The 15,621-nt window shown below is 42.9% G+C and overlaps 1 protein-coding gene across 15 annotated transcripts in view; it reads right to left on the reverse strand.

Moving 5' to 3' along the window:
* Positions 1 to 15,621, reverse strand: part of LOC114059477 (guanine nucleotide exchange factor DBS-like) — a 162,057-nt gene that overhangs the window by 113,659 nt on the left and 32,777 nt on the right. For 14 of the 15 annotated variants that reach the window (XR_003571671.1, XM_027887970.1, XM_027887958.1 and 11 more), the window contains exons 2-3: positions 10,004 to 10,087; positions 318 to 432 (exon numbers count right to left, since the gene is read on the reverse strand). Coding sequence is in view for 14 of the 15 variants with exons in the window: in XM_027887970.1 (XP_027743771.1) it covers positions 318 to 432; positions 10,004 to 10,087 (199 nt within the window). In the remaining variant the exon portion in view is untranslated. Of the gene's footprint in view, positions 1 to 317; positions 433 to 10,003; positions 10,088 to 10,249; positions 10,518 to 15,621 lie in introns of those variants that run through there. The other variant, XM_027887964.1, reaches the window with a different exon arrangement.

Below are 15,621 nucleotides of genomic sequence, written 5' to 3' on the forward strand. Positions count from 1 at the left end.
CCTTCCCTTGTTACACCCAGTTCCACTGAGGGCTTTCACAAACAGCCCCTTTTAGCTCCCTTGTGATCTGCCATCTTTGTTGCTGCTCTTCAGATCTACAACCCCTCCCACCCAGCTCAACCTGCCCTGTGTGAAGCTCTCTTTCCAACGCAAATGATGTAAATGGTTCCTTGGGCCCCCTGTACATTAAGGAGGTTTTCTAATGACTGGATAGTTGCAGGGTCACTGGTACCTCCTGGTAGCATCACTAAAAGCAGTGAGCCACTGGGGAAGTAAAACTCCCTAGGACACCAACAGGCACTTGTGCTTATCCTCACCTGGGAATGCTGGTTAAATACGTGACCACGTTCAGAAAATCTTCATCAGGTATTTCACTGAATCCTGCGAATTCTGGAAAGGTTATAATGGGTGCCCCATCCTTCCCTCTTCCTCCTGCAAAAGAGAAGTTGTAAAGTTTAGAGGGTGATTTTATGCCTTTGGAGGGACTGGTCAGTATTCAAATGGGAAACACTGGTATATTCCTCCTTGTAAAACATCCACATCCAGTAAACATGAAGCAGCTTTCCATTTGATATTATAACTCACTGTAGTTTCATTACCTCAGTTTACCCCAGCTGAGATCCTAGCCTGTGTTTATTCTCAGATTTTTCAGGAACCTTCTTCCCAGTTCTGATTAAGTACCTTTTTTGGTTCTTTGCTACTCATTTCCAAGTAATTCATTGTTATAATATTAAAACATTTGCCCATGTATAGGTACAGCACTCTCAGATTCCTTCTAGACATTAAAGGAAATGAAATAACCAAGAACACAAGCTTTGAATACACACATATCCTATAACCTCTGACACAGGCCTGGGACCAATCCAGTCTTAGGTTTTTCTTCAACAAGAAGACACTCAAAGTGCATGGAGGAATTAATCAATGAATTTTGCTCGTCTTGTTTATTTGCATCAAACCCCTACTAACAGGACAGGAGGGTCATAAGCAATAAGGTCAAGAGGAGTCCTTTTCTGAGGGATTCCCTGATCCAGACTCTGGTAGAGCTGTAGGAAACATGGAGCCGAGTCCCTCATAACCAAGGAGCCTCTGCAGTTCTCCTGACATGATGCTCAGCTCTAGGAGCTGTTGTAATGCACAGCACAGTCCTAACTTGGTTCTGGGCATTGCTCCAACCACACAGAAGTTGAGAGGTTTTCTCACCAGCTTGGACTCAGAGCTGACTAATGAGGCACGAGCACATAAAGGAACACGATGAGACAAAGCATTTGTTACAAGTATCTTATTGTTTGGTTCTCCTTAGATAGGACATTAAGGACATTTTTTTCCCCAAGTCTTTCTCCTTTCTCTGCAATCTCAATGTAAACCCATTTTTTGCATCAGGCTCAGGAATTCTCTACAACCCAATACCGAGGATAGTCCTGCAGCACACAGAGATTTTCTCATCATTTATCACCCACAGAAGGTTCTTGCCCATGGAATAGCCATGTCATAGGCTTCCCTTTAGTAAAGGGGGAGTTGTGAGAGGGAGACAGTAAATTACCTTCTTCAAGGAAAACATCCAATAAGTTATCTCCTAAATAATTAGGAGCATGGGAGGAAACAGGGACTCAGTGGTGAAAAAAAACATAAGTTCTCATTCCTTGAAAGTACCCTCTAAATCCCCACAAATAAACCCTGATTCCAGGCTGCTCCTTGTATTTCCCTGCTGATGACCACAGCTGGTGCCCCAAACCAGTTTCTCCTGCTGCTGTGTTGGGGGTCATTGCAAAGAGGTGCTCTAGTAATTCCTAGCTATTTGTGTGTAGAGTGGACAGTCCACTCCTAGTCCTGAACCAGCCTCTGCCCAATCCTCACACCTTCTTGACATCATGGTGGCTTTGTCAGCACACTACCCTTAGCCCCTATTTTCCTTTCTGAATGTTGACTATTGCTTTAATTACATCCGAAAATGACTCAGTTGAGTGAGATCATCCACTAAACTTACCCTGCTAGGGAGAAAACAGGCCTACAGAGACTGAAACGGCTCTCAGCCAAAACGCAAAGCAAGAATACCCATTCACACTGCTCTGAACTGGGTTTCAAATGCTGAGCAGAGCCACGACCTCCACACTGACCTTCACACTGGCCTTGGGGTGATGCCAAGTGCTGATGCACAGCAGCTGGATCCCAGGGCATTCCAGCTGCACTGTCTGCAGTCAGCAGTGAAGGAGAATATGGTGTCATGCAAATTCAGTCAGATTTTCCCCAGACTGCTGCACTCTAGGGACCAGGAACTCCAACCAGCTGGTACCCAGTTAGGCTGGTTTGTAACAGATTCTCAGTGACACCTCCTGGACACAAATAGTAACAGCCAGGAAAATTAAACAGTGAGCTTGGCTGCTCTGACTCTTCACGCAGAGTTCAGTGCTTGCCGAGGTATTTCATGGCTGGTATCCTGTGAGCATTCTCATGGTTCCTGGGCACCAAGCTTTCTCATTCTCATATTTCAAATATGTGAAGATACTTTAAATAGGGGAGATGTAGTAACATGCACTATTTTGGTTTAAAGCAGCAATATTTGCCACTGGAGGATAAGATAAAGATTTTCCTGGATTCCCTCCTTCAAAGCCTGATCGTTTACCTGCAGTTATACTCAAGATTTGTTTAAACTACAAGTTTCAAATGGTACTTCTAATGCTCCTGATAACCAGGGTTCTTTGTGTCCCTTTTATTTTCTCTTTCTCTTGCATCTGCATTTGTACATGTGTTCTTCTTCCTCTCTTCCCCAGTCTAGGTGAGGCAGGCTGATGATGCACTGTATGCACGTGGCTATGTATTTTTATGACCGAATCTTCTATAAGAAGTCATCCAAGGAATAAATGTAAGCAGACTGAACACTGACTTCTTCCCTTCACCGCTGGGAACAAATCTAGGACGCTTAGGAGCAGCCTCAGACTGAACATTCAACTGAGAGTGAGAAGCTCCTGCCTCTGACGAGGCCACACACCCTGAACAGCTCCTGGGCTCCATCTCATTTTCCAAACTCAGAGGTGTTTCAGTACAGCTGCATTTCCCACAGGGAAATAAACAAAAAAACCCTTCAGTTCCTGCCATAGCAGGAAATTAGGGTGAAGTTTGAGGGAGTTTTGTGATCAGAAATTGTTAAGTACTATGACAAGAAGAGAGCAGAAATATCTGAAGTGTTGTTTGACAAGTAATAACACAAATATGTTAGGAATGGGTCATTCCTGCCCATATCTGAACGTTGAGCAGTAGTTGAGTTACAAAGGGAAATTATCTATATCTGTCTATCCCTATATCTAACAAGATAACAAGAGCAGATGTTCAAAGATATAAAGGAAGCTCCTTAAATATCAGGGGTGTCTGGAAAACTCTCTCCTCTGTATGAGAGGGCAGTTCCATACATGTAAATGTTAATGCCATTTTTTTCCCTGACACTAAACCAAGATTTGCTGCAGTATGCAAATTTCTGCAGAATGCAAATTGACAAGCTGCAGCCCTTCTTTTCAGGCCATCAACCTTGCTTTCCAGGGAGTTCCCACATGATTTCTTCCAGTCCTTGAAATACTTCAGCTGGATACTACTCAGTGTCTCGGAAGGACAGAGAGCACAAAGTAAAATCCAGCAGGGACAGCCTTCAATCAGTTCCACAGCCTCAAGGACTGAGTACATGGAATTTGGTCCCAAGGACTCTCTGTATATGATCCTTATGCTTGCTGGGACTGTGCATAGCCCCCATGCTCCTGAGGATCACTTGTGAGAAGAGTTTAATTGTCAAACAGGAAAATTTACAATCCATCATAAGTAAGGCATACAGGGACAGGACAAGCTCCAGCAGTTCCATGGAAGGCCAAAAGAAAAAAGGTAGTCCTCAAAAGAATAAAATAAAAAAAAAAAAAAAAAGAAGATATTTTAACTAGAAAGTGAGGGTAGGAAGAAGTCCTGAACAGAGTGAGCCACATGAACACAGCAGAGAGATGAAAGGGGTTACCTTCTGGCTACCTGAGGCATGTCTGCTCTATTCCAGCAGGGTTAAGGGGGACAAGGACTGCCAGGAGCAAAGGAGCTCAGAGAGAAGCCAGAGCAACACAAGGCATGAACTCAGCTATAGAGCCCAACGGGCGAAGCAAGCAATGCCTTGAGTTTAGTGCAGTCAGAAACAAAGACACTGAAAAATAGGTATCAGGAGTGTGGCCATACCTGGCAGCTGCCTTTGTGCAATGCACAGGCCTCTCTCTCTGACTTGCAGCTCTTCGAGGCACCATTAGATGCCACCCTGCAGCACTCTTCAGGCAACCCAGCCACTTCCAACACCTCCTGGCAGCTCCAAATGTTGGTGCCCAGCCAGGGAAAGAGCAGCTGGTGGCAGTGGCCATTGCAAGCAGCAGCCACAAGAGCTGGAGGTTCATTTGGCAGCAGGGGAAGTTCAGGGCTATCCCGTTAACTGAACTAACATGAGGCTCACTCCTTAGGGAAGTGAGACTCTGCCTTAGGGAAGCCAGGCCATCCTGTGGGTCACTGCTCCTCTGTCAGAGCCCAGACTGCTCTGGGGTATAAGCAGCCCCATAGTTTTGCTCACATAGGAAACCCAACAGGATTTTGTCTGCCACCTCCTGTGGAAACCTGAGTTCCTCTCCCAGACAGTACTCACAAATACAACACATGCTGCTGACTTGGTTCAGCTCCCTCAAGTCCCTTCAGGAATTCCATCTCTCTGTTCTCTCCCTCTGCAGAAGACATCCTGCCTTGCATCCAACCCAAACTCACTCTGTCAAACATATGGACCCACCGCTGCTTGGGGAAGAGCACTCTGATTAAAGACCTTCATAGATGATCAGAGGTGCATCAAACTCAACAACCTGGAGCACGACTGAGGCAGACAACATGAGCAGAGGGCTGAACTGCTTAGAAAAAGGCAAGACTTGCAGGAAACTATTACAGTCAACTTGACCTTCTGCCTGGTTTGCCACTCAGAATGAGAGTGACAGCACCCCTTTCCTCCTCTTCCTGGGCTCATTCCTTATTTTCCACTCCAGTTTCTCGCTCAGCTTTTCCTCTTCACTTGTGGCCCAAGGAAATGGTACGGTAATGGTATGGTAATGGTATGGCATGGTAATGGGACCATCACTCACTCTTACATATGCCAGTTCCCCAGGTCCCAGGACACGGAGCAGCATTCATAGCTGCCCCTATTAGACAGCCTCTCCAGCTGCCAGTGCAGCCTGGAAAGCTGCTGCAGTGAAGAGAGGGACAGAATTCATCTGTGGAAAGAAAATAGCTGAAGTGCTTGGGGAAGGAATATACACGGGAGAGAAAGGGTTATGGCAGCAGAGAAAATTTAATTTTGCTTTGCAGGGTAAAGGGTGTGATTGACAAATGAGGTGTGAGTGCTGAATTTTGGGAGCTCTCACAGCTGATGTTGCATGTTGTATGACTGGTGTAAAAGTAACAAGCAATCAGAACTGCAGACCAAGATCCTGGGCACGATGGGGATCTTAGAAAATCTCCCACTCCCCAGTTCCAGCCCACTTATGCCTCCCATCTGGGCATCAAAATATCTGTGGTTTAGATACAGGGGCTACAGCGAAGTGCTGTTCCACAGCAAGCAGCATTCCTAACTAGAGATCACCAAATATGCTGAATCCCTTGAGGAAAAAAAAAAAAAAATTTAAAAAAACCCCCCACACAAAAACCAACCCAACAAACAGGTCACAGTCAGGAAAAGTTCCAAAAGTCTGTCTGCAAGTTTAAGAGCACACCTACCCAGCCTGTCACAGACACTAACTCATCAGTTAGTATTGGAAAGTGTTCTTTCAAATGTTGCTGACACGTGCAGGTCACTGCTCAGGCCTGCCCACGTGCAGAGAAATCCCCGAGTCAGAGCAGCCCTGAGTGCAGTTCATCTCCCAGGCCAGACAGCCAAAAGGGTCAGAGATGTCTTGGCTGAAGTTTCACTGCTTTAATCAGGTCTTGCTTTTTCCATGCTCTGTTGTTTTGGTTTTCCATATTGATTAAGGGTTGTGAGTGCTGCATTTCTTAGTAAAACACACTTCCTGGGTCTCAGTTTTTATACAAGCTCCAAGCTGTCCTTTTGGCAAGGTCAGGCCAGGTTTTCCAAAAGGCTCAGTTTAAACAGGAAGCAGATGGTCAAATGCCCTCCAGGCTTTGGAAATTAAATAAACTGGTTTCTGAGTCAGTTACCATTTTCAGATATAGTCTCCCATCCACTGTAGTCCTGTTGACTTAACAGGAGCAGAACACAAAGAAAATGACTCTCTGCTAATACACTTTGTGACAGATTGTGTAATAAATTTGTGATTTAGTAACAAGATCCATTATTGCTGCAAATGGCAGATTGGGCTCTTTGAAAGAGTAATTACAGATAAGAACAGGTTGTGAGGGTGCTGATAAAAAGGAGGGGGGGGGGTAGTAGTTTCAAGTGCAGATTGGTACAGCAGGTTATTAGTCTGTCAGCAGGACAGAAACAGTATTTTACCAGAGGTTCCTTATTCTTCAATAAAAACTGGTGTGTGAGAATAACCAGGTTTTCAGTACTACCCAACTTTGTGATCTAGCTTCCTTAACACCTACAGGAAACACTCAAACCCAGCTGAGCACTCCTGTGTTGTCACAGCTGTAGTCCCATAATTGGGAGTTTGTTTTCAGGGAAAGGAATGAGGCAGTAGTGGTTTCAAAACTAGAATTTCACCACAAGAACCAGTACTCCTAGTAGATCTCATGAGCTAAGCAGGGCTAAATCAGCACATGGAAAAAGATGACTAAAGTAAAATTACATGATTAAGCACATTGTCATGTTACACTGCAGCCTTTTCCATGACCTCCGTGGACCAGGGAAGGTTTTGGAGAGTTTCCCTGTTCTTGGCATGGACAGTAAGGTCTTGGTTAGTCTGGTCAGGAGGGCCGGGACAATCAGGAGGCTGTTAGTACCAAATACACTCATTATAACTAGACCCTGGCCCAATCAAACACCAAACTCATTAGGCTTGTTACATAATTCCTACCATCTGCTGGGAGATGGCAAGACAGTCAGATCCTCTCAAGAAGTTTGTACACAGCAATAGTGGAGAAAAGTGTTTCTAATGAGTCATGTCCAGAGGAAACAAAGAGCCTTTGATTCAATCACTTTCCTCTTTCTTTTCTGCTTTACTGCAGGAGAATATTATGTGTTCACCACATCTGCCTTAGCTGCCAGCTGTTGCTAAAAAGGTGGTATTAACCAAGGAAATACTCATTCATAACAAAGTTTGCAATAGTCAACCAGTTACTTTTGTTATCACTGGACAAATGGATTTAGGGTCCACAGGACTGAAACAGGAGAGACTGACAAAGCCAGAGACTCTGGAGTAACAAAACCCAGACTCACTGATACATCCTCTGAGCTCTGCACAGGCATGGGTCTGTCTGGGCTCTGGGGGCTGCAGCAACCCCTCTATTGTAAATCAGCATGTACCATTGTTATGAAGTAGTTCAGAAAAACATAATATTCATCCATAACACTCTACAAGAAAGTTAAGATTGCCTTTTATTGCCCACAGTGGTGAGACCAAAGAGCAGAAGGATTTTTTTTTTTCCAGACAGTGGCTACTGACTCCAACCTTTCAGTATGGAAAACCAGGAAATAGGCTAAGTATCGAATTTTCAGTCACCACGTAGGCAAGCACTGAAGCACCAAAATATTTGTGGTTGCTCATACCTATTGAAAAGCAGCAGAGCAGCATGCTTTGAGGAAAAGCTACAGAGCCATCTGGAAAAAAAAATCTAAATCAAATGAGGTCATTTATGTGTGAATGACTTTAAGACGTGAAATGAGACAGAAGAGTGCCCAGATTTGTTTTCATTGGATGAGAAAACCAATCTTTTGCTAGAGGAAAAAGAAAGTTATACTTATTTAGAGAAATGCATTTTTGAAAAGTATAGTAATTTCTGGCTTGTACCTAAAGTTCTGTTTGCAGGAGGCAATAAAGGGACAGTAAGGAAGATTCCTGATGTATTTTACCCACGGTCACCAACAACAAGTTACTGGGCCAAAGGGACCTCTGAGTAGATGATTTTGTATTCCTGATCTTCTTCATATGCTGCCATGGGGATATTGGAGTGGAGGCACCCAGGTTTCCAAATTTAGCTGTAAACTTCAGACTGAAATCAATTTGGAAACTATGAACTATATTGTCATAGCTTTTATTAGGCTATTATTTCTGGACTTTACTGAGGAGATTTTAGATATTCTGAAAATTCTTCAGATGGGATTTGTTTTTTATGTAGATGGGGCCATGAAAGACACCTTCTCACTCACCTGTGTTATTGGTTATTAGCACTTGTATGTCAATGAACGAGTTATTTCCCAGCCTCTAACAAACAAGTCCCTCTTCTGTGAAGAGTTATTTTCAAAGTCTTTAAGCAGCTTACATTTAAATTGCCCCATTTAAACATCTGTCCCATCACTTGTAAGAATAAAAGTACTAGATCAAAAGTGAAGAGGTGAATTTGCTAAAACAGCAGGTGAGAACACAGGCACTGCCAAAATGGCAACTCCATAAAGAAATACGAACGTGCTTTTTTGTGTTTATCCTTGACATTTTTGTTCCATGTTTAATGTTCTACATAGAACTGGAAATGGGTTTTTCTTCCTGTTTAGTAAACCACGTTCCACAAGTTGCTCATTACATGCCATATACAGCTTTTATTAATGGTCCCAAATGTTCCAAAGTAACAGGGTTCAGGCATGGCAGTCCCCCACATTTTACTGGATAAGCACTGCACGTGAGGCAGGGAATTCTCAACAATTCCTAGTTAGCCTGCACTGAGTACAATATTGGGACGGAAAAAGGTTTGAGCAATTAATGCAGTTACAGACACTGTCCTGCCTGGAGGTTTGTGTTCATTAGGAATTCTAGGAAGATGTGACCCTGAGATGCTTAACTGCAGATGAGAAGGCAGCAGGTTCCACCAGGCAATACCCTCTTCCTAATGCAAACCCACTAGTTACTGAACTTCTTAAACTGTCACAAGATGCTAATTAGAAACCTCCAATCAAGTTTTAATACTCAGAGCCTCATAAAGAATTCTGTGTAACTCAAGATTTAGATTTCATTTGGCAGCTTGGAACGTACTTAAAAATGCAAAGATGCAGCAAAGAGTGGGCCTGCCAAGTTGACCATTTATAGAGCTGGGTCTGTGCACTCTCTGCATTGTGTTCCCAGTGTTCCTCTCTGGCAAGAGGGACAGGCTGTTCAAGAGGACCTTCTTACGATAATCTCAGCGTTTTGTGTAAATTCATGAAACTTCAATGTGTATCTATAGGGAAGATAAAAAGCAAATTCTGAATTCCCTTTTTCCCTGCAGAACAGGCAGAAACAAGGACAAAAGGAATTGCCAGAGGCCATGCAGTCAACAGCATAGGACATTCTATGATAGATACCTTCTACAGTATCCAAAATAAGTGTATTAAATAATCTGGCAAATATTTCAGTATCAGCTCTTTATTCGGGAAAGGAACTGCGTCACTTTGTGTGATTGCAAACTTCAGGCAAACAAAGGAATATGTAATAATCATATCTTTAAAAGATTAGAACCTTACACTTCAGCAATGAATCATTTCTAAAACAAAGGCAAATGAGGAAGAAGGGGGAGGTCATGAATAGCTCCCTGATAGACCAAAATCTTTTCCCACAAACAAGATGCTTGGCCATTGTGAAAAGATATGTATATAAAGATTTGTTTAATTTCTTACCCTCTAAATCTGTTCTCCCCAGCCCATTGTGGAGAACACAGAAAATTGACTTGCTCCAAGAGAAACAAGCCCAGCAACTTGGCTTTTATCAGTTCCAAACACCCCGAATATCTGATTGTCGCAGCACTTTTCATTAGCAATATAAAAATACTATTGCAACTGCTGTACAGAGCTGAAGGGTGACAGTCAGCATGACAGATTCCAATATGTTTCCAAAAGAATCCTGGAATGTGATTACCAGCAACTTCTTACCTGACAGGATAGCAAATTGCCTGTGGAGCTGCTCTATTATATCCACTGCTACCAGCGGCCGTATCTCCTGCTGCATGATTTCATCTGTGCAAGGGAAAACAGAGAGGAGTTAATAAAGCCTCAATGACAACTTTTGCATCCTTTAAGAACCCAGCAAAACAGACATGACACTCAAAGAAGAATACCCTGGCTGAGCTGTTGGTTGAGATATTCCATGACTATCATGGAGAAGTTTACGATACTTACAGAGTCTCTCTCCTCTTCAGCCTCCCAACTTCAGCTACTGCTTTGTGGTTTCACAGGGAGTTTTCCACAAAGCAGCTCGAGTAGATTTGCCAGAGCTTGCCACAGGTTTGCTCAAGCTGACACCTGCTCTTTACTGCTTCAGGTTTCATACTAAGTCACTGCATTTGGCCTCCCAGTACAGCAGCTTTTCAGTCTTTGAAACAGTGAAGTCTATTCCACATTCAGGGCTCTGTTCCACCCCGAAGTCCCCGATCTCTGCTGGAGGACTTTGTGTAACCAACCAATCCAGAACTGTTTCCTTTCCTGATGCTTTTTCCGCTACAATCAAATACATAGTAAAAGGAGGAAATAAGGGGCTGTAGGCTTTCTTCTCACGAAAACAAAGCCTGCTCTTTTGAAGTAAACACTGAAAAGTTAAAAAGTAACTTGGCAAGTAGCCGGGGAAAAATCACCACTTTTGTGTGATCTATCAAGTGACAAACAACTGTAGTCTCACCCTGAACTAATCCGATCTCTTTCTGTAGCAGGTGCACCCGATTGTTCTCCCCACTCTTCACCCCAGTCTAGAGCAGCAACATTTATGGGGAATATCTGCCAAGTCAACTGGCAGGATCAAGGTTTATGTTATAATAACACCTTCTGTAACTACTCCTTTAGCCACTGTGCAGCTTCAGAACAACAACCAGTCCTAGTTTTGTACAGCTCACCTCCAACTGCCCAGACAACAAGTGGGAGGAAGGAAGTTGGGTCCAGGTAGATCACAAATCTGAGGAAAGGCAGGCAGCTGCCCTATTTAAGCATCAAGATCTTCACTGATGTGAATGCAATACAGACACTGAAATACTTTGGTGCACCTGGTTTTAAACCAACTGTCCAGAAATAGAGAGGGAGGTCAGAGAGGTTACAGACTAGTTTCTTTCTCTTGCCTCTAAGTCTACTGCCCAAAATACCATCTCTCTCTTGCTTTCAGACAACCACTCGGATCCTTTCTAGAACCAGGGATTCTAGGTTTTAAATGACACGATTTCATATGGAAAGTTTTCTGTTTCATTTTCAAAGACTTCATTAATGCCTTTAGATGAAGTAGATGAAGGGCTTGTGTCATTGCTCTCTCCTAGACAGTGACATACAATGCAAAAAGAAGTTGCACAAATTTTAGCTGGTACACAAGAAAAGGAAATGATTCCAAGCAACTGGAAAAAAAAAAAAATTCAAGGGGGCTGATTCTGCAAATTCTCCCTTTGAACTTAAAAGGGGAAAAATTGAAACTAGAATGAGTGAAGTTTTTGATGTAGGACCTTCATTTCCATTCTGTCTGTCAGCTCTCTTGACATTGCAGGTGGCCAAGAACAATCAGGAGAGCAGAGCAATGAATCCCAGCTAAAGACCTTGGTGTCAGGGCCCAGTATACTTTCCCAAAGCAAACTAAATAACAGCAACCCCTTAAGTTTTCCCTTTTTTACTCTGCAGTTTCCTCCATGCATATCCAGAATGGGATCTGTGGGGAAAACTACAGAACAGAAAAAGGAAGGCAAGATAAAATCTCCTTGAATATACGGGGTTATTTATTAGAAAGCAGAGAATACCATAAGCCTGATTTCTCTGCTAGCTGCTTCAGAACAGCATGCTGACAGCCCTGTTTGGAGTGAAATAGATACTACACCCAAGGAACCAGCAGCAAAAAGGTTCTGCAATCTATGAACACAATTCTTAACAGTCTCCAGACAAGCATCTCCAGATCGTTGGTCAAAAAAATTATACCATCCTTCAGAAATGACACTTGAGATGCTTCTGATTCACCATGATTTGCCCTTTTCAAACCATGCATTGGCAGCAAGACGGAGGCAGAGGAGAGAAAAATGGGTGTTTAGAGCTGACTACAGCTGAGTCAGAAAGTAAAAACCAACCAACCAACCAAAAAAAACCCAAACAGAAACCAAACCAGACCAAAACAAAATCTAACACAGAAGTAGGGGAAAAATAATAATTAAAACAGACTCTCAGAATAGGGAAATCCCAGGGCATCCATTGAAGAAAACATTATTGATTTCAGGATCCAGAAGATGCAAAGATACTGTGACAACTGTGCAGCCCCACAGGTAGTCAGGTACACTCAGGACTGAGATTATGCCAAAAAATTGCAGAAATAGAGCAAAGGTTTCTACAGTGGACGAGACAATCACAAGGAGGCTCAACAGAAACAGACAATGAACTAGAAAAGGTGCCACCAGCTCTCACCTCTCAGAGACTTGTTCATCCCTCCAGGGTAACAAACCTGTCAGTACTTCAGTTTGCAGTTGGTGTTTCCCAATGTGAAAGAACCATTAATATCAACCAGTCTTGAGCAAAACAGAAACTCCACCACCTCCATATTAGCTTTATCAGCTTGCTCTACAAATAGCTTGGTTTCAGATTTCTAAATATTGTTTTTATTCCTAAAGAATGTAGTGATGTAAGGATCAGATGAAGTAATAGAAACAAGAACTGCAGAGTGCCAATTAATTCTTGTCAAATCCCCTGCCTGGGCAAGACAAAACACATGGGATTCGCTGTAAAACCCACACTCAGGAGGAGACACTCGATGATGAGACAGGCGGTAAAAAATACATTTGGTGACAAGGAATCACACATTCAAGTAAGTGAGTAGAGCTCACACACTGACATGCTGGGAAAAGAAATTGCAGCAGAAGAAACTAGCAGGGAACTGAGAAAATCTGAGCAAACAAGGGAAGGTGCCTCATGAGCTCAAATGGCAAATCAGATCATGTGGCCATGAAGTGTCAGCAGCTGTACCCAGCAGTTCACAAGGTCCCATTTGCCCATTTGCAACTTCTTCTAGGACAGTGCTTAAAGGTAGTTACTCTCCAACATGGATGAATTTGCATCACCATCACAGCACAGAGCCTGCAGTAGAAGTTGCAGTCCTTGGAAACATCATTACCTGGAGCTGCTGAACGAAGTTTTTTAACCTTCAACTGAAAGAAAAGCTTTAAACAAATCTTCTAAGCAAACCTAAAGACACAGGTCTGGGTTTGTTTCAAGGCCATGACATTTTGCCTAGCATTACTGAGCAGTAATCCATTTATATCTTTCACTAACGTTCCCCCAGGAGGCTCTGCAGCCTCTCTGGTGTGTGCGCTGCAAGCCACAAACCAGAAGGAAATGGTGTTGGTGTTCACCCTGTCGGACAGAAGCAATGCACCACTTCCCTGAGGGACTGATATTCCAGCTGAGAAAACCCTGCTCCAGGCTGGCATGAGCTGATATTGAGCTGACAGCTGCAGGTTCATAGACTACTTCAGAAAAACCTGTTGAGGATAGGGGTGTTTTAATTCCCTACATGGGGACCCAGAGGTCAATGGGAAGGTTTTAGGAAGCTGAAAAGCCTCAAGAGCTTGACAACTGTCTCGTTTCATTGCACCTTGCTAATATCTACAGAAGAGACTGGATAACCTCTGATCACCTCAGAGCAGCCCTGTCCTCTGATAAAGTCTGTAGAGCAATGCCAGTCAAGATCATATCAAAACCTACACCAGCCAAGTGTCTGGTACATGTTTATCTTGGCAAACTTGACTCAGACATTTCCCAGCTTGTGTGTGATTGTTCTTGTGGTCTTAACTGTCTCTAAAATTGAAAAAAAAGCAAAAAGCTTAACTGATCAAATGGTGTCATGTGAAACAACACCAATCCCCTACATAGGTCATCAAAACTGAACACTTACACATACCATACAGTTCTTCATTACTTGAAGTAATTTAATTTGCCAAGGCAATTAAAATACGAAAAAGAATGTGATGGAAGAGGAAAAAAAAAAAAACACACACACACAAAAACCCCACACCAAACCAAAACCACCAAAACCAAAACAAAACCAAACCCCAAGTCAGTTCATCTATTCTTGATTCTCCTCTTAAACTACTATAAATTGAATTCCTAGCAGAGGTCAGTGTCACTGCAGAAGAATTAGGCCTTACAGTTCTGCTTCCCAAGGTTTTCTACCCAGGGTGAGAAAAAGAAAAGCAATTACTGTAGCCATCTGTCTGGCACAGCTTCTCCTCCCTTCCTGCTCTCTGGGGAGACTAGAACTGTGCTCTCTAATCTTCAAGGGGAAAGCCATTCAGTTATGCTTCATAATTCACTCAAAAATGAAACGTGCTTGGGTTTCCCCCCACACACCCTTGCCTATTTGATTCCTTACCCAGCTGTACGTGTTCCCACAGCAGGTCTGGTGGAGCTACACCACTAGTAGCTGATTAAAAGCAACAATGAATATAGCCTTGTTCCTTTGTCTCTTCTCTGGGCAGAGAGAAACTAGTTTACATGCTAATGGCAACTAATAATTTCCAACAGCGTTGGAAATATGACCTTCTGGAGTGAAGGACTGGCCTGTGCCGAGTAGATTGGCACAGCAGTGCCTGTTGCTCCACGGAAGACACTAAAGGCAAAGAGCCCCAGCAGGACACTGGGGTTTCTTTGTGTTTCAGTCACTGAATGTTACAACTGCCTGGCCTTCTGCTGACTACAGGAGGGGGCTGAGTCAATCCCCCATCTGAAGACGTTAATCTTGGAATAATGGGTTACAAATTTCCAGAGCAAAGTTCATCTCTTTTTAATGACAGCCTAATATGTAATTCACAGGGAAGAAAGACAGATGGAAGTGAAAGAAAATCTTTCCTAGAATTGTAGAGTACATCAGCCTAGTTCTACTTTGTGCAAGCTCAGTCAAAAATTATGCTCAGAGCATTCAAATTAAAATTGAGGGTTTGGAGAAAAATCAGATTGCTGATGTGATGGAAAAGGGCAGGGAGGGTTAAGCATGAGGCGAGTTATTTCATTTTAAAAGCATGAAAGGACACCTTTCATGTTATGTGTGCTTATGCTTCTTAAAAAGTACCAAAAGGCAAAACACAAATCCAGAGTTTGAAGACTGCAAAGTACCTGTAGTTCAAATGTTCTCTCAGGTCCTGTATCTGCTCTGCTTGCCATGAACAACAGGTAGCTAACAGTCTAGCAGAGATAACTTAGATTTCAAGAATTAAACACACTAAGGAAACAAATTTGCATGTTTCACTGACAAGGTTTTAAGCAGGCTAAAGGATTTGAAAATAATCTGTCCCATCAGAATTCCCAGTATGAACCCTTAAGCAAAACATTTCCCTTCCTGAAGGTCAAAAAGAACTTCAAAGTCACTACTTTTTGGTTTTTATTTATTATTTATTTCTCTTTCTCACCATTTGTGCCTTCTGTTTAATTTTGAAAAGGTTTGTTTATTCTCACAGCCCAGACAGAGAAAAGCAAGATCAGTTACTGATACAAGTGCGTGCTACAGATTGAAACAGGAACTAAAATCCAGCTATAAACAGAGAGGAACT

Source organism: Empidonax traillii, unplaced genomic scaffold (genome assembly GCF_003031625.1).
Source record: "Empidonax traillii isolate 1590-97213 ecotype Southwest subspecies unplaced genomic scaffold, ASM303162v1 scaffold226:size936269, whole genome shotgun sequence".
NCBI classification, from domain to species: domain Eukaryota; kingdom Metazoa; phylum Chordata; class Aves; order Passeriformes; family Tyrannidae; genus Empidonax; species Empidonax traillii.